The sequence below is a fragment of the Solea senegalensis genome, unplaced genomic scaffold (genome assembly GCF_019176455.1).
Source record: "Solea senegalensis isolate Sse05_10M unplaced genomic scaffold, IFAPA_SoseM_1 scf7180000014762, whole genome shotgun sequence".
Classification (NCBI taxonomy): Eukaryota; Metazoa; Chordata; class Actinopteri; order Pleuronectiformes; family Soleidae; genus Solea; species Solea senegalensis.
In genome coordinates this window covers 1,084-24,724 of record NW_025321119.1, presented here as the reverse complement: position 1 = coordinate 24,724, position 23,641 = coordinate 1,084, and the positions used below count along the sequence as shown (strand labels likewise).

General features: G+C 43.5%; 1 protein-coding gene across 1 annotated transcript in view; it reads right to left on the bottom strand.

Annotated features, from left to right (window-relative positions):
* Nucleotides 1-20,017, bottom strand: part of LOC122761506 (alpha-1,6-mannosylglycoprotein 6-beta-N-acetylglucosaminyltransferase A-like) — a 31,944-nt gene extending 11,927 nt beyond the window's left edge. Inside the window, 9 exon segments of the mRNA XM_044016762.1 lie at nucleotides 1,224-1,358; nucleotides 2,188-2,357; nucleotides 3,043-3,204; nucleotides 4,935-5,006; nucleotides 6,278-6,367; nucleotides 6,635-6,711; nucleotides 15,581-15,778; nucleotides 19,332-19,400; nucleotides 19,483-20,017. Coding sequence (XP_043872697.1) covers nucleotides 1,224-1,358; nucleotides 2,188-2,357; nucleotides 3,043-3,204; nucleotides 4,935-5,006; nucleotides 6,278-6,367; nucleotides 6,635-6,711; nucleotides 15,581-15,778; nucleotides 19,332-19,400; nucleotides 19,483-19,891 — 1,382 coding nt within the window. The 5' untranslated portion in view covers nucleotides 19,892-20,017.
* Between the last annotated feature and the right edge of the window lie 3,624 nt (nucleotides 20,018-23,641).

Sequence of the window (23,641 nt, the reverse complement as noted above, 5' to 3'; positions counted from 1 at the left end):
CAACAATGTTTAAATCACACCAGATTACTTCAACTGGTGTAATCAGATTATTTTGGGGCATGTTTTCAGATTACCTAAGTGGATGAAAACAGATCACAGACACAGTTATTTTAGTGTACATAAGTATCAGATTACATAGACGTATGAAAGTTCAAATCACTAGTTCACAGATGCTTTCTTGTCCTCTAATCTAAGATCATATGTGGTCTCATGTTATTGTCCTCATATGTTGTGACACAGCAGCAGCAGCAGCAGCAGCAGCAGCAGTTGATGTTTCTGAATTCTTCCCCGTCACACAGGAGGAAATGGAACACCTTTCATCGCAGATTATCTTCCCTTTTATTCTATTTTCTACCGTGTCTGTTGCTACATTCTCTGCGCGACGACGAGGAAAAACACAATGAATGCAGATGTGAAACTAAACAAAATCCAAACCAATGACTCAGCATCAGCTCCATCAGTGGTTCACAAAACACATCATAACGTCATCAGAGGATTATTCTGGGTCGTAATCCATCAGTGTATTAGTTTTTGGTCCCTAAAATGTCAGAATATGTTGAAAAATGTTGGTCAATGGTTCCCAGACACTGGGTCAGGGCCATCAGATGTGTCGTAGGAGAATTATTCTGTCCCTTGAATGTCAGAAAATGTTTCCAAAACGTGGAACTGACGACGTTCTCAAATGTCTTGTTACTAAAAGGATTCAGTTTGAGTGATTTCTTTGTTTAATTGAGCAAAGAATCCTTAAAACATATTCACATTTGATGAATTGATGGTCAATGTATAGTTAACTAATCATTTAAAATATAAATGACACTTCATTAAGAAGCTTAAACACTTGTTTGTAATGAATTTAGTCTTATGGATTATTTGTTAAACTGCTTCTTTAAAACCACCAATATTTCACTTTCACATACAAATAAGGACTAGTTTTAAACTTTTATACAATGCCATTCTAAAGAAAACAACATCTTAGAATAGAACAGTGGTTCCCAAAGACTGGGTCGGGGACCCACAGGTGGGTCACAGGTGATTTATTTTGGGTCCACAAAAAGCTGTTTACTTAAGATTTATTAAATAATGTGTGAATATAAAGATGTTAATCATTTATCACCTAATGAGATGAGTTGTACATTTTTGTGATAGGTGGTCATGTTTATGGTCATGGGTGTGTCCTGACAGTGCTGCGTTGTCTCGTGTCAGTGGAGGACGGGGACACTCACTGGTAGTGGACCCAGGACGGTCCCAGCGTCTTCTTGAACTGCGTCAGTCCCACGATGTCAATGTAGATGAGCTCCACCACCTTATCGCCCTGCGTGGGACAGCTGGACTTGTTCCCCATCACCTTACGCATGATCCTGGACGAGAGAGAGCGGAGATTCAGACTCAAATCTTTGCCTTTTTCTATGTCAATCTACGAGATTATTGCAGATTATGATTAAAATACACTAACAATACATTGATTATGTCACAAGCAGTGTCATGAATTTACCTCAACAACATACAGTACAAGTGATTTAAAGTCTATGCAAATAAAACTGCCTCTCCTGAATCAATATTAAACTAGGTTTATAACAGATTGTATTGATTTTATGGAAAATTAAACCAAGTTTCTGAAATGAGAATATTTTCAGCAACAGAATCAGAGAAACGTCCTCATGTGTCATCTGTATAGAAACTGACTTTTCAACAATACAACAAATAAACCCGCACAGAGTTCATTTTACAACATTTAAATCCCACCAGGGCTGCAACTATTCACTGAATAACTGATTAAAACAATTGTTTTCATTCATGCAAACAAGCTTGATCATTTTTCAGCTTCTTAAATGTGAATATTTCCTGGTTTCTTTGCTCCATAAAACAAAGAAATCAGAACTTGAGCTTTCAGAACTTCATATTTTCCAGGTTTTTGAAAAAATGATGAACCTTTTCTTACATTTTGCCAGATTCATCAGTTTGAGTGTTTTTTTAAACAATTAAAACAAGTTTCTGTGATTTTTCAGCTTCTTAAATGTGAATATTCTGGTATTTTTGCTCATATAACAAAGAAATCATTGAAAGTGAATGATTTTGCTTTGAGGACACCATATTTTCTACATTTTCTGACCCAAACAAGTAATTGACAACGGAAATAATCCTTAATTTAAAGCGCATCATGGGGCTCGGTGTGTGTGTGACACTGACTCTTTGAGCTCGGCGATGGAGGCTGAGATGCGGACGTCGTGGCCAAGCAGGTACAGCGTGGTGATGAGGTCACTCCACTGGACCAGCTCGCCCAGCGGGCCGCCGCTGAAGGCGTTTTCAGCTATTTTAAAACCCGACTCCTTGGTCAGCAGACCCAAGTGCACCAGGATCTGCACGGGCAAATATACAAGAGGATAAATTACACACAAAAACCCTGAAACACACAAACACAGACGGGCAGGACGGTTTGGAACTCAGTGTTCCAGCAGCAGCAGCCGTGCATAACACACCAGGCTTTGTTTAAAGTGACCAGTGCATTTTTCACTGTTGACAGCCAGAGCACACAAGAGAGGGATTAATATGTGGGAATTAATATTCTCAAAGAGATTAAGAGGCAGCTTTGGAAATATCTGGAGACATCACAAGAACCGCTGTGTAAAGCGTGGGCTGATCCGCTGAGGATCGATTAATGAGCGGTCTGCACCAGCACCGCGGCATCACAGGAATGTGATGTGAATTATTTAAACCACCGCTGGAAAGTGTGGAGTACATTATTCAGAGCAGGGAGCTGCTGCCAGCTGCACACTGCACACTGCACACTGTGTGTGTGTGTGTGTGTGTATATAAACACAGACGTGACGTCAGGTCAACAATGTTAAAACTGAGGAGTTGTTGATCCACTGCTGCCTCCATCACTGAGTTCTAATGTCTGATTTTGTCACTTCACTGTTTGGATTCACCTCAGTGACACAAAGTGACCACACGGGGCAGCAGAGGACCAGCAGCTCCCGTGTCCCTGTGAGCTAAAATCACTGATTTGTGGTTTACATGTTATAGACCTAACCTGACGTTTACCTTCTTCTTCTGACGCTTGACCAGGTTCTGCTTCTCGGCCAGCGATCGGATGGCGCTGACCCACGGCTCGGCCATGCGCTTGATCCTCAGCATCATCCAGCGAAACTCCTCCCTCTGTGACATCACACGGTAAAGCTCGTCGAAGTTGGTGCGGACCTCCGCCTGCGCACACACACACACACACACACAGGATATTATAATCTCACAACGCAGGAGAGGAGACGAGGGGAGAGGAGAGGAGAGACGAGGAGAGTAAATGACTAAAGGAAATGAAAGGAAAGGAAGAGATACAACTTCAGAACAAATGAGAGGAAAGAAAACAAAGAGAGGAGAAGAGAGGAAAGGAGACAAGGAGAGGAGGGGGCGAACGAGAGGAGAGGAAACAAGGGGGAAATGAGAGGGAAAGTGAAGAAATGAGAGGAAGCAAGACAAAAGCAAATTAGGGAAACAATAGGAACAGAGGGTCAAGGAGATGAGAGAAGGACAGAAAATAAGGAAACAGGAAAGGAGGGGAAAAGGGGGAAAAGGATAGACGACAAACAGGAAGTAACGTGATAGAAAATGCATTAGCATTAGCATATTAAAACCTGTCTGTTAAATGGAGGCAAGGCCGTGTGAAGAAGAGAGTGGGATTACACTCGCTTTCACACATTCATCCAGATTAAGGATTGAAGCCTGGTCCACACGCGTCGTCTGAACGTTTAAAAAAAAAACAATCCACAAACACTGCAGGTTTTTGTGTGCGACGTTGTCGTTTCAACAGTAATAAACATTCACCCTTACGTCTAAAGTGGCAACTAAAGATTCTTCTAATCCATTCATCTGCAGATTATAATCCAGTCCTTTTTAGGTCCAGAAAATGTCAGAGCAAAATCTGACTTTTAATGATTTCTGGGAGTCGAGTTGTGCCAGAACTGTGCAGGTGAGAAGTGCCTTAAGGGTCTTACTTCCTGTGTAAGTGCTGCACTTCCTGTATTAGTTTCCAGTGAGCAAAGCCATTTAAACAGGATCTTCTCTCAAATACTAACTCATGATGGACGTTTATTCACACGTGTGCGGCGACAACAACACTGAGCGCTCACACGGAACCACGTGGCACGCTTGTTTTCTGAGAGGTTCTCGTGTGTGGACACGTTTCATCTCTCAGCCTCACATCTGAAATTCAATATTCCATTAAAACAGTTCTCTTGGTGTCACTTTCTTCCACATTACACCTTAACATGATGGAGGGAGGCTTCGTGTCGAGAGGAACTCGCTTTTAAAAATGTATGCTAATGGAAACTCTGTCACACACACACACACACACACACACACACACCTCTTTAGAATGAATATATTCATTCCACTTGGACGACAGCTGGGAGACTTGAAATGTAATCGGACACTTCAATATTCCAGTGCCAGTTGGATTTTGGCTCAGTTTCCTAGTTAAAGCTGGAGTAGGTGACATTTATTTGTTGACTGATTGATCCGTCATTCGATCATAACGTCAAATATGTCCCTTTAATATCTGAAAGTACCTAAAAAAAGTCACTCTCCCACACTAAACCCCATAGAGAAAATCAGTGATTTACGCTGCAGGTCTGCTGCTGCCTCGTGTGGTCACTTTGTGTCACTGGGTTAAATCCGAACGGAAAATTCGAAATAGCGAATTTTACAAAATAATTTTAATTTAGTGACAGAGGCAGCAGTGGATCAACAACTCACCTGTGTGTGTGATGTTAAAATCACTGGTTTTCTCTCTGGGCTTTGGTGTGGGAGAGTGAGTGCTTTACAAACTTCTGTCTCACAGAGAAATAAAGACGTGAAGGGTTCTTAGGACATTGTGGACTTAGACTGACGTGGATTTTGGATATGTAGCCTTAGGTCTGTTTGCCGTGTGTGTTGCTCACCTGTCTCCTCCTGTCGATGTCTTCACCGAGCGTCTTTGTCCTCCAGGGAAGACGAGGACACCAGTTCTCCACCTGTTAAACAAACCACAAGGCAAATTTGTAAGAACACCGTGTGTGGACATTTAAGTTTATCTTACATTTCCATATAAACTGTGTCTGCACGAGCAGTTGAATCATTACAGGTTGTAGGAAAGTAGATTCAATTAAAACGTCAGTTACAGATGAGCACAACTCATGATGACTTTCATTCTCCTCATTATTTCAGTCACGTTTGGACCAAAAGACGTCAGAAAAGAACAGCAAAAGTGTTGCAACTACATTTTAATATGAGTTCAATAAAAGGGGCAAATGACAATAAAAAACGTTCACGTTAGTGTCAATAAAACCCATCAAAACAACGCGTCAGTCGTCCGAAGCTCACCACTTCTAACTGCACATGTTAATCACTCATTCATCAGCCTCTTCAATGTGAAGACTTTCTGCTGCTTTTGCTTCATACGACAAAGAAATCATTCAAACTCAATCATTTTTTGGACCAAACAATAAATGAACAAAGAAATCAATGATAAAAAATCATCTCAAGTTGTAGCACTGATGTAAAATCTTTAAAACATCAACACGTTCTTTCTTAAATCAGCTTTAAGATCAATCCACAGTATTTTTCTTCCATTCGCAGCTAAAAATAACTCTGTAGTTTCTTCTTTTCACCAGCGCTTCTGCTTCTCTGTCTTCACATTTCTTTCCTGTTTTTGTTTTCTCCACCACACACGCACGCACACACACACGCACGCACGCACACACACACGCACGCACACACACACACACACGCACGCGCGCACACGCACACGCACAGCGGTTTGACCCTCTGCAAGGTTAACGTGGTGGTCGTCGTGTATGAATTATACATGGTGAAGGGCGAGAGTGTGTCTCTCAAGACGGCCGATCCCACATGGAAACACATTCATATCGCCATGGCAACTGCAGCATCACATGACCATGGATGAGACTGAGTGTGCACATAAGGAGAGAGGGAGTAGATCTGATATATCTGTGCTGAATTCTGACAAATAAATGTTTGTTTACTGCTCACAGGAACACTGAGACCAGGGTTCTCAGCAGCAGCAGCAGCAGCAGCAGCAGCAGCAGCAGCAGCAGCAGTCCACCGTAACCATGGTGTCAACTCAACAGAGAGGCGGCCATTTTGAATTATTGTGCGTGCAATTTGACGATTTGCTCAAAGTGAAGACTGCTGAGTGACAGACACAGTGAGGTCACCTCTCATCTGTGGGTGTGTGTGAGCTGCTGCTGCTGCTGCTGATGATGATGATGATGATGAGACTCACCTCACTGAGGTAGATGAAGAAGGAGCAGGTGGAGCCGTCCACGCCATAGTTGGAATAGCAGGAGTCTGAGCGCCACATCTCCTTCATCCACTGAGGAAGAGGAGGAGGTTAACAACTCATTTAAATGAACAACTTTATAAAATCAGATTGTGTTTTTGAAATGTAAGGCAGTCAGGGCAGAGTCTGTCTGTGTGTGTGTGTGTGTGTGTTAAATGTCGTCAGACAGCAACGCACAGAGACCTGCACACATGCTGATGAGGTCCTGTACTTCCCTGAAGATCATTTGTCAGTCAAACACTTCCTCTCTCTTGGTTTTTAAAAATCAACACTGCGGCGTGACGGGAGCGCGTGACTCACCTTGACCTTGCCCTCGCAGTGAGGGAAGCCGTCGAGCGGCGGCAGCTCACACTTCTCCTGAGCTCCGTTTAGAAGATCTGAGTGAAAGAGAAGACAGAGAGGAGAGAGGAAATCAATGAGGGCGAGGACGCTCGACGCCGCCGCACAGTGATTCACCGCTTTTCTGGGGGAATCTATACACTGATGCCCCGCAGCTCACCATGACCCCTCCCCACACAGACTTAACAGTCTCCCTTTAGCCTGTCTGTCTGTCTGACACAGGCCGAGACATGACAGGACATTTCAGAGGCATGTTTCTCACCACAGTGATGCTGACTCAGCTCGTTTCCTCGTGCGTGCGTTGCTTCTTTAAACTGATTTTTGTTTATTTTCACGCTGCTGAATGTCAACAAGATTGACAGCTGAGGACTGCGGTGACTCATATGCAAATATTAGAACATTTGAAAAGACTTGATGACATCATGGAAAGACTGTTTCATGTCCATTATTATTTAAATAAACAGGCTCAAAGCGTTTTTATCTGGTTCATATTTGACTGATTTGAGTTGCTCTTGAAATCATTTACACAAGTTTTCTGATTTTCCAGCTTCTTAAATGTGAATATTCTCTGGTTTCTTTGCTCCACATGACAAAAAAACTGCATTTTCTGAATCAACCACTCAATTCATGAGCTGCAGCTTATTAACTCCACGTCATCCACTGTTTAGTCTGAACGTCGTCACCACAAGACTGAGACCGAGACCAAGACCAAGACTGAGACCGAGACCAAGACCGAGACCAAGACCAAGACCAAGACTAAGACTGAGACTGAGACCGAGACCAAGACTGAGACCGAGACCAAGACCAAGACAGTCTGCACACTGATGGCTCCACCACAAACAGGAAGTGCAGAGTTCCTCAGGGGCCACAGACTCTGGACTGAAGTGTATCCTGTGCAGTCCTGGTGCTTTCTCGATCATATCACACAACACAAGAAACATGTGGTTTATTTTGATGAGCAGCTGTTTTCACATCACAGCAGGAGCCACAAACCATGAGTCACACGAGAAAACAAGCCACTGCGCCACGAGTCACTCGCCACTGAGCGAGCGCCATAAGCAGCTGCTCGGAGCTTTAATCAAGCAGAAGAAGCTGGAGCCACTAAATAGAACTGCTCACATGACCAAACAAAGGAGATCCTTATTTGGATTGAAACGACGCTACGATCACCAGAGAGAAACACACGTGATGAAGAGGTTCATGTGTCACACATGACATAATAAAGACAGACGAGATGTTTGAGAGCTCCTAAATATCCTCGTCTCTCAATAACAAGAGGTTATTTTTTTCCTTCTCTCTCCAGAGTGTTATGGTCCATGACGTAATGTGATATTTGACAGCTGCAGAATTACATTGAGAACATCTGGTTTATGTTATTCTCTCTCATGTGTGCTCACCCTCCTCCTCCTCTTCCTCCTCCTCCTCCATCATCATCTCCTTCACTAACCCTAATTTTCATTCTCATGTCTCTCTCCCTGTAAAAAAAACACCCGCAAAATCTGCTGAAGAACCAGCGTCAATTTGTTGAGTGTCACAGTGACTAAGTGCGCTGACAGCTTCTTTTCCCTGAGCAAAGACGCTGCAGCCGTACAGGGATGTGAAATAAGTGATGAGGAGAGCAGAGGAAACACTCATTTTAGATGCACTTTGCAGAAGGAAGCATGAGAGCATGTTTGTTTACGTGCACACGCAGCAGCTCATCAATTACACACAAGGCAGATGTCCAGTGATGGACACCATCCACCAAGATGTGAGGAGTGAAACATGTGAGCAGCTGGAGACGAGATGGAGGCGGAGTTTATAAACGGCAAACACTACTCGATTTGTTTTGCAAAATTCCCCCGACCCTTTCCACGGGAAATGATGGGAATTAAGGGGAACTTTGTCCAAATTTAGGGTCGTGAACTTAAACATGGTTGGTACATAATGTATTGTATCATAATCTATGACTCAAACAATCAGATTTGATGCAAACACAGTTGAATATCAATGATTCTCGCAGGCACATCGCTCACTACTTACTGCAGGTCTACTGCTGCCTCGTGTGGTCACTTTGTGTCACTTAACATAAAATCAGACATTACAAGTCAGTGATGAAGACAGCAGTGGATCAAAAACAACTCGTGTGTGTGTGTGATGTTAAAATCAGTGATTTTCTCTGTGGGCTTTGGTGTGGGAGAGTGAGTGCTTTACAAACTTCAGTTTCCTGTCCAACAGAGAGATAATGACGTGAACGTGTTCTTCAGACATCGTCGTAACAAAAGTGTCAAATAACAATGAAGTGAAGTTTGTAAAGCACTTACTCTCCAGTGAAAGGTCAGTGACTGTCTCTGATGGAAGCTGATCCCGTCATTGTGGTGAAAGTAGAGCATCATATATTCATTAAGACTTGAGGAGGTTCAATCCTCAGGACACCAGGCATCATCTTTACCTCCGTATCTGATGTCAAACCTTGTGACCTAAAACCTGCAGTGGAATAAAGACACTGCCACCTGCAGACACGCAGAAAAATGACGCTAACTGCTGAAAAATATTGATGAAACTTGGACATGAGGATGTTCTCAAGTGTCTTGTTTTGTCCACAAACTACACTGATTGAGTTTGAATGATTTCTTTGTTTGATGGAGCAAAGAAAGCAGAAAACATCCACGTTAAGAAGCTGAAACTGGTTTTCATTATTGAAAAATACGACAGCAGAGGGGTTTCCCGCTGCGAGGGTCACGTGTTTGGAGCTGGTCTAAACACATGTGTTGCTCTGCTGCCTCTGGTCCACACTGAGGGCCTGGAGGCAGAAAAACCAGATCCAGATTTTCCCATGTTGCCTTGCTCTCCTGCCCACATCCAGTTTCCCATTCCTCTGCCTTCCTCTGCGGCGCTGAGCGCAGCGTCTGGCTGTAATCAATCCCTCTTTTGTGCTCGAGCAATCTGATCGGCCCACTGTCCTCTGCCCAAAAATATCCCGGAGAAGACATTGAGATTTTTGTTTTTTATTTTTTTGCACACGGTGAGCGGCACAAGGACACACACCAGAAAACCTCCACTGGCCCTCGTTCATCGCAGAGCGATGACGAATGTTCCACAGAGAAGCGGTGCAGAGTTGTGCTTTTAACCTTCACTTTCCACAGAGAGAACGTGTTGTTGTGATGCCTTTAAATAGAGGAGGATATAATGACACGCGTGTTTCTGTTTACCTGCTAGACACATGCATTTGCTGTAAACATGACGTGCTGGTTCTCTTTCACTCACTGGCATTGAGATGAAAATAACTGACGGGATAGTTCAGGTTTTCTGCCAGCTGGGACACAGCAGGACAAACAACATTTTATTATCATAACATCGATGTCAGACTAAGTCTGCGACATCTTCAGAACACGTCCACGTCTTTATCTCACGGTGAGACAGACTTTTGTAAAGCACTCACTCTCCCACACCAAAGCCCATAGAGAAAATCACTGATTTTAACATCAAACACACACACATACACACACACAGGAGCTGTTGATCCACTGCTGCCTCCATCAATTCTAATGTCTTATTTATCCAATTCGGCATTTGATAACCCACATTTGGATTAACCTCAGTGACACAAAGTGACCACACGAGGCAGCAGCAGACCAGCAGCTCCTGTGTCCATTTGTCCATAGATTTTCTCTATAGACTTTAGTGTGGGAGAGTGAGTGCTTTACAAACTTCAGTCTGTCTCACAGTGAGACAAAGACGTGAAACATGTTCTTAAAACATCGTAGACTTCATTAGCCAAGTCTAAAATTAAACAAGAGAAACACAGAGTGTGAGTTAGCCTGTGTGTGTGAGTGACAATGCTAGCTTGCATTATAGCCTCAGCTGTAATGTGTGTGTCTGTGTGTGTGTGCTGGAGAAAATAGGAGTGGATGTGGATGAGGAGGTGTTCATGTGGAGGAAGAGAGCAAATGGACACAGACAGAGCAGTGGATTTAAACAGCTCAGTAAACAAAGGAGGAGACAATAGATGAAGAGGACGGTGTTTGTGTTTCCTCTCGTCTTTGGCACTGTGGCAGTGAGTGCAGCGTAAATCCCCCTGAAAATGCCCCAGTACGTGTCAACGTCCATAATTATTGAATTAAGGTTGGAGGGGGAAATGTAAGAGCACTGGAGTTTCAGCTCCTCTCATCACACCAGCACATTATACACTACATATATATATATATATATATATATATATATATATATATATATATTATATATAGATATATATATATATATATATATATGTATATGTGCGTGTGTGATATTACATCTGTGCACTCTGTATGTGAGTGAATCTCTGGTTTAGGATCGTTTGTGCTGCAGTGAACCAACGAAATAACACACACTTGACAAAACCGAGTCAATAACCAGAGGCTGTTAACGGAGCGTACGCATCACAGCGTCTCATTTAACTCCTCTGTATTGTATCTGTAATTACACAAGTAGACTGATGCCTTCAGGGGAATAAAGAGGGAGCTGCAATATTAATTATTTCCCCTCTTTAATGACTATTATTGGATTGGGTTTTATGTATTTTTAACGACTAAAGTACAAACAGAATGATGGGTAAAAATCTAAATTAACTACTAACATTGTCATGTGGTTTTTGTTCAAATCTTTAACACAATGTGTTCTTTAACACAATAAAGACACAATCATTCAGAAAACAAAACCAGACCACTACCAAAGACTGAGGACCAGGAGCTGGAGTTAACCAGACCACTACCAAAGACTGAGGACCAGGAGCTAACCAGACCACTACCAAAGACTGAGGACCAGGGAGCTGGAGTTAACCAGACCACTACCAAAGACTGAGGAGGGACCAGGAGCTAACCAGACCACTACCAAAGACTGAGGACCAGGAGCTGGAGTTAACCAGACCACTACCAAAGACTGAGGACCAGGAGTCGACTCCAAACACATAAACAAGTTTCTGACAGTTTCTTTAAGCCACCTGTTGTTGTTTGTTTACAGCTCTGTGCTGACAACAAACAAACAAAGTCTGGTGCTTTGCATATGTGAGTGAGTGAGTGAGTGAGTGAGTGAGTGAGTGGAGGATAATGTAAAATATGCACACACACAGTGACAGGGCTTGTCTGTGCTTGTCTGTGCGTGTCTGTGCGTGTGCGTGCGTCAGGTCAGAACAGGATGTTGAGGTAACAAACACTTCCTCCTCACATCAAAGGCTCAGCTGCGTTCACTCGGTTCCATTTTTGACTTTCAAGGTTTCACATCGTCTTCTTCTTCACTTTCTGACTGGAGACGTCGCCTCGTCGTCTGTCTAACAAAAGAACCCGTGTTTTTATTGTAAGCGGTTTCTCGTGAGTCACACTTCCTGTTTACACAGAAAACACCGCGTACATTATTACAATAAAGCAGTTTCTCTGTGCTCATTAAAGATAAAGGAGCATAATAATTCAGTTTATGCCCTGCCTTTTCATTCTTTATTAAGTGTAGGAAACAATAAAATAAATAATCTGGCTTTTGAGTGAAAAAAAGGTTCTTATTTCATATCATTTTAAATGAATGAACTTAATATCAGAGACAGAAACAGCCTTTAAAACCAGGGAGAGACAACATTATTACTTTATATTCATCCATTGCACATAATAAATGAACAACAATTGAAGTTGTAAAAGAATAAAGCTTAAAAGTAAAATCTTGGATGTTTTAAAGTGTGATTATCTTTAATAATCTTTAATAATGGATATTTTTGAGTGTAAGAAACAATTTTATAAAATAAATATCATCATATTTGACTAAATTCCCTAATATCAGAGACTTGAACAGCCTTTAAAGGCAAGATCTACAACTAAATGTAACTAATATTGATTAAATATAGATATATTGATCAGCCACAGTGTAAATGATGCTTTATGTTATTATTATTATTATTATTATTATTATTAGATGCAGAAAGACATGAGTAAAAGAAACTCAAATCAAGGTTTGAAGAGAATAAAGCTGTAAAAGTGTTGAGTGTTTGTCTGGAGTGTGCTGGAGCAGACTTATTAGCACTAACATGTACTTTATGTGTACTTTATTAGCATCGATCCGTCCTCTGAGGAGTGGACAGACTCTGACATAAACCCTGGACTGAGGCTGTGTTCAGGATTAAAATACTCTAGTATTGATGTCACAGGGAAAATAATCCCCGAGCCTGACACTCCTGGATAAGCATCTAAAATAAAACAGTAAGAGGTCAGGATGAATGAAATGATGATGTAAGCTGGGAGCCTGCCATCCCCACACAGAAACTCCATCCCCGTCTGTCCCCTTTGTTGACACGCACTGTTTGGATCTCGTCTTTCACCGAGACGAGCAAACGGGGCCGCGAGGGCCGATCAATAACTGAACGATACAAAGCCGCGAAGACGACGCCCTGAGCTGAGACTGGAGAAAAACAGCAGAGTCACGGACGACAGGACACAGCAAATCAGTGTCACCTGCAGCCGGACGGAGACTGAGAGCAGGGAGACTCATCACACGACTCCCTCCTCCTCCTCCTCCTCCTCCTGCTGCTGCTTAAAAACATAATTAACTCATCCAGTTTCAAAATAATTGACGTTTCATTGATTAATACTCACTTGATCAACCAATTGTTGCAGCCCGAGACTCACCGAATGATATCTACATCATGTTCTGTCTTTATCTCACTGTGAGACAGACTTTTCCAACAGGAAACTGAAGTTAGTAAACCACTCACTCTCCCACACCAAAACCCACAGAGAAAACCAGTGATTTTAACATCACACACACACACACACACACACACACACACAGTGTTGATACACTGCTGCCTCCATCACTGAGTTCTAATGTCTTATTTTGTAAAATTCGTCATTTAAAAACCTTGGTTCAGATTTTCCTGAGTGACACAAAGTGACCACACGAGGCAGCAGAGGACCAGCAGCTAAAATCACTGTAACACTCGGAGTGTTCATAGATTTTCTTTTTTTAAGCGTCTCAACTCCGTCCTTGAACCCGAGACACTGACAATTAAATCCAGGGATAAACTAACAACACTGGGTGATAATCTGCGATCTGTCTGCAGAGAAACATCAACAGCGGCTGCTGCTCCTCCATCTTGATAACATGTTCCCCGACTGTCCACACTCTTATCTCTGTAATTGCCTTACAGTCAAGGAGGAGCACTCACCCTCTCATTCACTCACCCATCCATTCCATGACAGGAGACATGCTCCACTGAAGTACTGTTACCACCACAAGCTTTGACTGTCGGGGCAGTGAGGGATGATTTATGACAACAGTAACCCTAATCCAGGCACTTTTCATTTATGAGATTAATGTCTGGTCCGTTGTAAACCTGAGGAGACGTCATTTTCATTCTATTTTAAAGAAAATAAAGTTGCTATTTTACAACGACTCACTTTGTCTGGAGAGAAAATGCAGATCAAATATGTTTGAACGCATTTTTAAAGTGGGAGGAGCCTCGTCCCAAAAGCGCGTGAAAATCAAACTGGATCGCCGCCCGTTTCCATGGAGATCCTCCTGTTTTATGACCTCGCTTATTAAAATGAAGTTATTATCGCTATCATTTATCTATTATTGAGTCAAATTAACTGAGTCTTTTATCATTTATGTGAAAATAACATTTAAAAAAAACTTTTTATCATTTAAACCAAAATAACTGACCTTTTAAATAATGTCTTAATAATTCAAATCAACATAATTGATTTTTATTATTAGTGTAGTCAAAATACCCATCTTTTTCATAACTTAAGTCAAAATAAGTGATTTTCTTCATTAGTTCAGTCAAAATAACGGACTTAAACGACTGTGAGCATTGATTATTGTTCATTTCAACTGGAAAAGCTGAATGAATTTTAGATTCTTTATTAATCCCCTTAGGGCAATTATTCTCTGCATTTTGACCCATCCTAGAATTAGGAGCAGTGGGCTGCCACACTGAGTAGCGCCCGGGGAGCAATGGGGGTTGGGTACCTTGCTCATGGGTACCCTAGCCCTTTCGACCTGGTGGGGACTTGAACCGCGACCTTCCGGTTACAAGCCAAGTTCCCTTTCCACTTGGCCACAGGCTGCCCACTATTCTGTTCTTTGTTTAAATCTGAAGACAAAGTGAGTTTCTTTAGAGAGGAGAGCATTAATCATTAAAAAGAGCATTAATCTGCTGATGATGTCTCTTCACCGGCCGTCACGTCTTCACAGCTCATTGTGCGTTTGTGAACGTGAACAGAACCACCTGAACGAGACCAAGCGCTCCCTCAGCGAGAGCCTGCACAAACACAGACCCAGCAGAGGCTCAGATAAACCAGAACCTTGGATAAACCAGAAACTCTGATAAACCTCAGATAAACGTCGGATAAACCAGAGGCTCGGATAAACCACAGGCTCAGATAAACCAGAAGCTCAGATGAACCAGAAGCTCAGATAAACCTCGCTCCATCAGCGTGCCTCAATCCATCATCTCAACGTTGGCAGGAGAATCAATGAAAGTAATAAAAAGAGGTTACGCAGCGTGAGCAGCGAGCCTGATTTGGATTAAGTCCCAGGATGTGGTCTGGTCCCGTCAAGTTGCCTTCTCCTGCTCTGAGCCTCCTGGTCTCTCCAGTACACTACCTTCTCCTTCATTTCCCTCCTTCTCTTCCTGCTGTGCACTTTTCTTATGAAAAAACCTTTCAGTCTCCCCACTAGCTTTCCTTTTCATTGATCTGCTCTCCCTTGTCTTACCTGCAATAGTCAAGACATGAGAAGCTCTGGTTGTCCTTGCATCACTACACTGTCGGACACACAACAGTTATGTTTAGACTACTTAATGCTATTGTCTTTGTTATTGTCCCAGTTAGACAGTAAAGGATGTCTCCTGGCTGCCCCCCCTTGCCCCCCCGTAGCAGATGTCAACGCCTTTTATGAGCCTACCTGCTACGTTCACCTTCTCTGGGTTGGTGGCACTGGGTGTGGTGGTGCTGATGCCGTTGGTCAGGTTTCCCACTGTGCCGTTGTAGATGTTCTCCACCTTTGACTCGAGTTTACCCAGCCGCAGCATGATGTTGTCCAGCAGCACCGCCAGGGTCTTCTTCAAGTCTGCAAGGACAAGAACGGTGGAGCGTGAGGTTTACGACAAAAGAAACGACACAGATTCAGAGACATGAATATCATTTGGATTTTTAAAAAAACTAATCTGAAATTCACGCACACACACACACACACGAGTTGTTGATGCACTGCTGCCTCCATCACTGATTTCAAATGTCTTCTTTTGCAAATGAAATTTCTTGTTTCGATTGACCTCAGTGACACAAAGTGACCACACGAGGCAGCAGTAGGCCAGCAGCTCCTGTGTCCCTGTGAGCTAAAATCACTGGTTTTCTCTGTGGGCTTTGGTGTGGGAGAGTGAGTGTTTTACAGACTTCAGTTTCCTGTTGTAAAGTGTGTCTTCACAGTGAGATAAAGACGTGGACATGTTGTGTAGATATTGTAGAGTGCTTTATTGAGTGGTTAAATGTGGTTTTCCTCACATCCTACACTGACTGTGTTCAGGCTCACGTGTATAGATGTGTTGTGACTTGATGGATTATCACTGCTGCCTGTTTGAGGCTGCAGTGAACGAACCTGATGTTTAATCTGGATTTTCACAGCATCTCTCTTGTCTGTGAGAATGTCTTTATATTCATTTCTCTGCAGGCTGTGATGGCATTTACGGCGCCGCGTCCACTTGTTTCTCCTCTTCATACATTAAAGGCAACATCGGCTTATGTAACGCGCTCGGAGCCTGGCGCAGGGAGCCGCCCGTGCGTCTGCTAATTGCCGCTCGTCTATCACACACACAAGTGCCAGATTTTCCCCTCGATGCGATGCATTTGACACGCCACGTTTCATCGTGTCACAGAGACTGGCAGCGAAACAACGAGGCCCTGGCACGGGCTGCAGCCTGCGTGTGAAGACAAATGCCAGAGCGTTTGTCGGATTTGGACGAGATCTGGGAGAGAGAGAGAGAGCGAAGAGTGGGTTTGGAGCAGCAGCCTTCAATGTGCAGGAAAGTTACCCTCGAATCGGTGTTGATGTTGCTGATGAACAGACTGCTGTCCCTTGTGTCCAAAGAGAGGACACCACAGAGCTTCAGCGTCCATGGAGCTCTGAGTAACTATGTTCACTCACTCTGCTGCCCAGTAACCAGGTGAGTAACCACGCACCCTGGGACGCTTTGCTACCTGTCTCAATGTTTCTGAGGGGAAGTAAAGACACTTAACTCCACTCTGCATTCAAGGAACATCATTTAAATGTGAATAGTTGCTGGTTTCTTTGCTCCATCTGAGAACATCATCGTTTCCAGGTTTAAGAAACACAAAGGAACTGATCAGCTCATCAACTATGAAAACAATTATGAGCTGCAGCCGGAAAATGTGCATGAGCTCAACTCTACGCTATCTCAAGAGGAAGCTGGTAAACCAATGCCTCGTGTGGTCACTTTGTGTCACTGAGGTCAATCTGAACAAGGACTCTTAAGGCTGAAGACATTTGATCTTAGTGATGGAGGCAGCAGTGGATCAACAACTCTGTGCTGTGACGTTAAAACCACTGATTTTCTCTCTGGACTTTGCTGTGGGAGAGTGAGTGGTTTCTTGTTTGATAGTGAGATAAAGGAGCAGAACATGTTCCCTGCTGGCAGCGATGTTGTCCTTAAGAGCGCCGCTGGTTCTCTGCAGCAGCAGCGGACACGGCATGACCTCATACAAGCACAAAGAACAGGAAAAACCGGAGCTATCACTGTTGAATAGGATCACATGGAGCGTAACAGCACCAAGGAGGAGGACGCGGTGACCTTTGACTCTGCGGAGCTCAGAGAAACTCCCAGAGACTCTCAGTCCCCACAGAGTACCAGAACCCGAACCCTAACCCACAAAGACACGACACGGTGTCAGGTGGCTTCTCAAAGCAGGCTGCACCCATCACTTACATCACATCCTCGTCAAACCAGACTCCAGAGGACAGAGACAGAGACAGAGACAGAGAGAGAGAGACAGACAGACAGACAGACAGACAGAGAGAGAGAGAGAGAGGGGCACTTTACCACACCCACAAACAGGCCTTCAGGAGACACAGTATGAAACAGACCAGCATTCTGGTTTGACGGCTCATTGATGGGAAGCTCAGGAGGAAACCCTGTTTCCGACTGAACTCAATTATGAAGCATATCATGACAAATCATCGGCCAATGAGCAGACCACAGGAAGCAGCAGCCGGGTGCAGACTCACGATCTGATCAAGCTGGTCACAGTGATGGTGATGACGAGGGTCAGCTGTTTGTGAAACACTCACTCTCCCACACCAAACCCCACAGAGAGGGGACACAGGAGCTGCTGGTCCACTGCTGCTAAAATATATTGTAATGAAGACTTTTGAAAGCCAAAGTGACCAAATAAGACATTAGAACTCAGTGATGGAGGCAGCAGTGGATCAGCAGCTCCTGTGTGCTGTGATGTTAAAATCACTCATTTTCTCTGTGGGCTTTGGTGTGGGAGAGTGAGTGGTTTACAAACATCACTGTTGATGGGACTTTATTCCTCGCCTCTGATGACGATTCCAACAAAAAGTAAATAATATATTCAACAGATATACAGATAGAGGGAGATGCATGAAAAGCAGATGCCTCTGTGCAGCATGACTTATTGAATGCTTGATGAGGGTTAAAAATGTGAACTTAAATTCATCTATTGAAGAGCTGTAGTTCTGCAATGGCATTACATGTACATTTTAACACAATATAAATGATGATAATGTTTGATGTTCATTGTATCTTAACAGTTATATTTTATCCTTCTAAGTGAGGCTTTTGAATGACATTGAATCTGTTTCATGAAACAAAGCTAGTTAAGTAAGCAGGTAACAAAATGTCAGCACTTAGTATTCGTATCAGCACCACTGTTTCCGTCCAATTCTTCTTACTATCCATTAATCCGATTTGTAATTTATTCAGACTCACAGGCGCTGTGACCAAGGCCATATTTAGGTTTATGTGAATTGGGCTACTGTGTTCTGATGAAGAGAAGGACATGTTTAAGATGTTTATCTGTTACTACAAAAAACCTTCAACAGGTGTCACAGCTCCAACGCTGTCATCCTCTGCTGATGATAGTTTGTGTCTCCTGCTTAATATCTTCAAACTGCTGGTTGAAGTGTGAAGTGAGTCGTTATGTCGTCTTCCAAAATAAATGCACATCGAAAATGGTGACCGAGATTTATGCTGATGGTCTCATAGTAGAGCTGAAACAATTCATTGATTACTAAATTAATCGAAAACTGTTTTGATAATCAATTAATTGGTTTGAATTAAAACAAGATTTCCAATTGTTTAAACTTCTCTAATGTGAGTATTTTCTTAATTTTTTTGCTCTGAATAACAAAGAATCATTAAAAGTTTATCATTTTGGTTTGTTGACATTTGAGAACATCATCATTTCCAAGTTTGATAAACACCAATCAACATTTTTTAATTTTTCTAATATTTTTCTTATGTTTTCTAATATTTTATGGACCAAATGATTAATCGAGATGAATCGATTATAAAAATAGTCGTTACAGCTCTATCTCATGCTGCTCTGACCAGAGTAATCAACTAAAGGTAAAGGTTCTGGACAGAAGCTTTAACTTGAGATTTATGAAAGCATACTTTGAGATGAATAGTGTCCTTCTCTGGTCTCATCCGTGTCATCTGTCTCATCATGACAAAGAACTGTGTCTGTGGGAGACACAAAAAGAAGAGTTTAATCTCAGCAAACTAAAATAAAATCATGGTGGACAAAAGAAAAACGACAACATACCATCTGGACCTATGGTGATTTCATCCAGGTTCTTGCCATGGAACTCGGCCAGTCTTCCTTGCTCGAGGGCCATTAGAAGTTTGCTGACCTTGGCAAGCTGCAGTGTTTTCTCAGGTAGTCGATAGAACTCACGATGGACTCTAATGTCATGCCCAAGAAAGTTGGCCAGCTGGTCCATCTCTGTGTCTGTCATGTTGAGGACTGTTGAGAGTGTTGCAGCATGTTTCCGTAGCCTGGTGGAAGTCAGTGCCTTGGGACACGTTGCACCACATGCTCCTGAAAAAGCTCGAAGGCAATCTGAGCCACGGAAATGAGTTTTAGCTGCTGGTCTTGCAAACATGTAGCCATTCTCTTCGAGAACCCCGCATGCCTTTCTCTCTAAAACCAGGAGTTCCAATGCATTCAGCATTTTCTGAGTTACGAGAATTGGAACCGGTCTACCTCTTTTCCCTCTGATCACAATCCTTGTGAAATGTCTGCAGAGTCTTTTCTCTACTTCAGAGAGTGCCCAGTCCAAATCCTGGTGAGGAGCGGACTTGTCCCTTGACAAAAACGCAGACAAGGGCATGCTTGCCACCTCTCCTTCCCTGCGACGGTTAAAGAGGATGATCTGTGCTAAGCACACCTTTGCCAGATCTATCCAAGTTCACTGATGCACTCATCTTGCTTTTGATTGAGAAACTTATGCAGTTTCTGAACATCTTCTGTAAACGGCATCAGAGTGGGCACGTTCCACTTTGCTTCATTGATGTTACGCAGTGCTGTCGAAGAAATCATTTCATTCCACCTGTGATTGTGGACTTCCTGAAATTCAGTGGCATTTTTCACAAGCTCAGCGTTGTCCATTATCAAGCCCTGAGCTTTTAGGAGTTTGCTGGCTTTAACCAATGTACGGCCAAGTTTATTGGCAAGTGATGGAATCGCAAATTTGTTGGAATCACTGTCATAGCCACACGTCACCTTGACAGCTTTGATCACCTGCAAGTAATTCTTTGGAATTATGAAATCTTCCATTGTTTTTAAGGAGGTAACTCTTCTTGCATTATGAATCAGTCTTCCTATATCTCGCATCTTTTCACGCACACACTGTCGATTCTTGGCCAACATCCCACCCTTGTTCAATAGGTGCTGTCTAACTTGGATGATGACATTATCATTTTTCACAACATCGGTGATCGGATCAGGAAACATGGCACTGATGACTCCCCACAACTGTTTACCGATGTGCGGAGGCACAGGTTGCATGAATGTGCACATGGACTGAACACGATTCTTTCCTGGTTTGACAGGTACGGATGCAGGCTGAAGTTTGCAACTTCGCATGTGTCGCCACAGGACTTTTCGTGTAAAAAGTGCTTGGCAGTATGCACAGTGCATGAAATCCTTCCCCTGTGCATCTTTAGATGGGCATTTAAATGGAACCAACTCCCCTTTCCCTGACTCTATAACAGCAGCATTGTGGGCATAGTTGCCTCTGTTGCGAATGTACTCTAGCTGTTTCTTTCTCTCCAAGGAACCTTTTGGTAAACTAAGAGCTTTAGCCACATCCAGTTTATTATGGTGTGCACGTTCTAGATGTCTTGCCATCTTAGCGTAGGCCTTCTTACAATACAAGCAATACTGTTTCTTGTTGTACACTCAATTGTACACTGCAATTTCTCTTTTGGCAAGCTTGCACAACTACGGTGTCAATTGCATCCTGACTTGAACAGGGTTCTTCATTCACACTGATGTCAGATGTACTGCTGTTGTTTCTCAAGCTTTCAAGGTGTTAATAATAATACATTTTATTTGGAGGCGCCTCTCTGGGCACTCGAGGACACCGTACAATACATAAATAAAAACACTAAGCGAGAAAAAAAATTAAATAAAAATATATATATATAAAAGTAAAATAAGAAACGACGATGTAGATAGTTAAGTGGGGTAGGCAGTTCGGAATAGGTGAGTTTTTAGTCTTGTTTTGAAGAGTGTGAGAGAGTCCAAGTTCCTGAGGTCCGGTGGGAGTGCGTTCCAGAGTTGGGGGGCAGAGCGGCTGAAAGCCCTGCTCCCCATGGTGACGAGGCGGGCGGGAGGGACAGAGAGGTGGACAGAGGAGGCAGATCTGAGGGAACGGGAAGGGGTGACTATGTGGAGGAGTTCGGACAGATAAGGAGGGGAAAGGTTGTGGATGGCCTTGAACGTAAACAGGAGGATTTTGAAGTCGATGCAGAGTTTGACCGGGAGCCAGTGGAGTTGCTGCAGAACAGGGGTGATGTGGTGGATGGAGGGGGTTCTGGTGATGATCCGAGCTGCAGAGTTCTGAACCAGTTGGAGTTTATGGAGGTATTTGTGAGGTAGACCAAAGAGAAGGGAGTTGCAGTAGTCGATGCGGGAGGTGACAAGGCTGTGTACAAGAATGGCAGTGGAGTGGGGAGAAAGGGAGGGGCGGAGGCGATTTATATTGCGTAGGTGGAAGTATGCAGACCGGGTGATGTTATTGATATGGGATTGGAATGATAATGTGCTGTCGAGGATGACACCCAGACTCTTAACCTGGGGGGAGGGGGAGACAGAGGAGTGGTCAATAGTGAGGGAAAAACTGTCCGTTTTTGAGAGGGTTGATTTGGTACCAATTAAAAGGAATTCGGTTTTATCACTGTTGAGTTTCAGGAAGTTGGAGGAGAACCAAGATTTGAGCTCGGTGAAGCAGTCAGTGAGGGAGGAAGGTGGGAGAGTGGAATTTGGTTTGCTGGAGAGGTAGAGCTGGGTGTCATCCGCATAGCAATGGAAATGAATGTTATATTTACGGAAGATATTGCCAAGAGGAAGGAGGTAGATAATGAAGAGAAGGGGCCCCAGGACAGAGCCCTGGGGCACACCAGTGGTGACGGGGGACGGGTGGGAACTGAAGGGTTGGAGTTGGATGAACTGAGTGCGGCCAGAGAGGTAGGATTTAAACCAGTCAAGGGGTGTGTGTGAAATACCAATGGAGATTAATCTGTTGAGGAGGATAGTGTGAGAGATGGTGTCGAAGGCCGCACTCAGATCGAGGAGGATGAGGATAGTGAGTAAACCAGAGTCGGCTGCCAGGAGGAGGTCTTTTGTGATTTTGATTAGTGCAGATTCAGTGCTATGGAGGGGGCGGAAACCAGATTGGAATTGTTCGTACAGGTTGTTAAGGGTTAGGTGGGAATGAATTTGGGAAGCAACAGTTTTTTCGAGGATTTTGGAGAGGAAAGGTAGATTGGAGATGGGACGAAGATTATTGTAATTATTAGGATCAGCACCAGGTTTTTTCAATATTGGAGTGATGGCAGCAGTTTTGAAGAGTGTAGGAACAGTTCCAGTGGAGAGTGAGGAGTGGATGATGGCAGAGATGAGGGGGAGGAGAGAGGATAGGCAGGCTTTTACCAGAACTGTGGGGAGAGGATCTAGCTGACAGGTGGAGGGCTTGGACTGTAGGATGAGGTCTGAGATATCTGAGTCAGAGGGAAGCTGAAAGAAGGAGAATGAGTGAGACGTCAGACAGGGTTCTGGAGAGGTGCTGAGGGAGGAGCTTGGGCCTAGGTGCAGGTGGATCTGATGAATTTTCTGGTTGAAAAAGGACATCAGGGAGTTACAGGAAGCAGTTGAGTACAGGTGGGGGGGGAGAGAGGCCGGGGGTCTGAGGATATTGTTGAGAAGAGAAAACAGTGACTTGGAATTGCCTTCATTTGAACAGATTATGCCGGAGTAGTAGTTGAGTTTAGTTTGAGAAATACAGTCCTTATAATGTAAAATGTGATTTTTGTGCATGTCTTTGTGAACAACAAGACCAGTTTTTTTGAACAGTCGCTCGAGCTGTCGTCCTTTGGCTTTCATTTGCCGTAGTTCAGAGGTGAACCAAGGGGCCGAGGTGGTGAAGGAGACGGACCTGGTTTTCATAGGAGCCAGAGAATTAAGAATGGAGGTGAGGCCGTTGTTGTAGTGGGAGACCAAGTCGTCGGGGGTGGATGAACTGTGAGTGTTCTGGAGACAGCTGATACCAGAGGAAAGTGTATCAGGATTAATCTTCCTAATGTTACGGAATGAGATAACACGTGGGGGCTTTGTTGAGGACAGAGAGAGTTTGACATTGAATGACAGTAGCAAATGATCAGTTATAGGAAGTTCATCAGCAATACAGTTGGAGGGAATG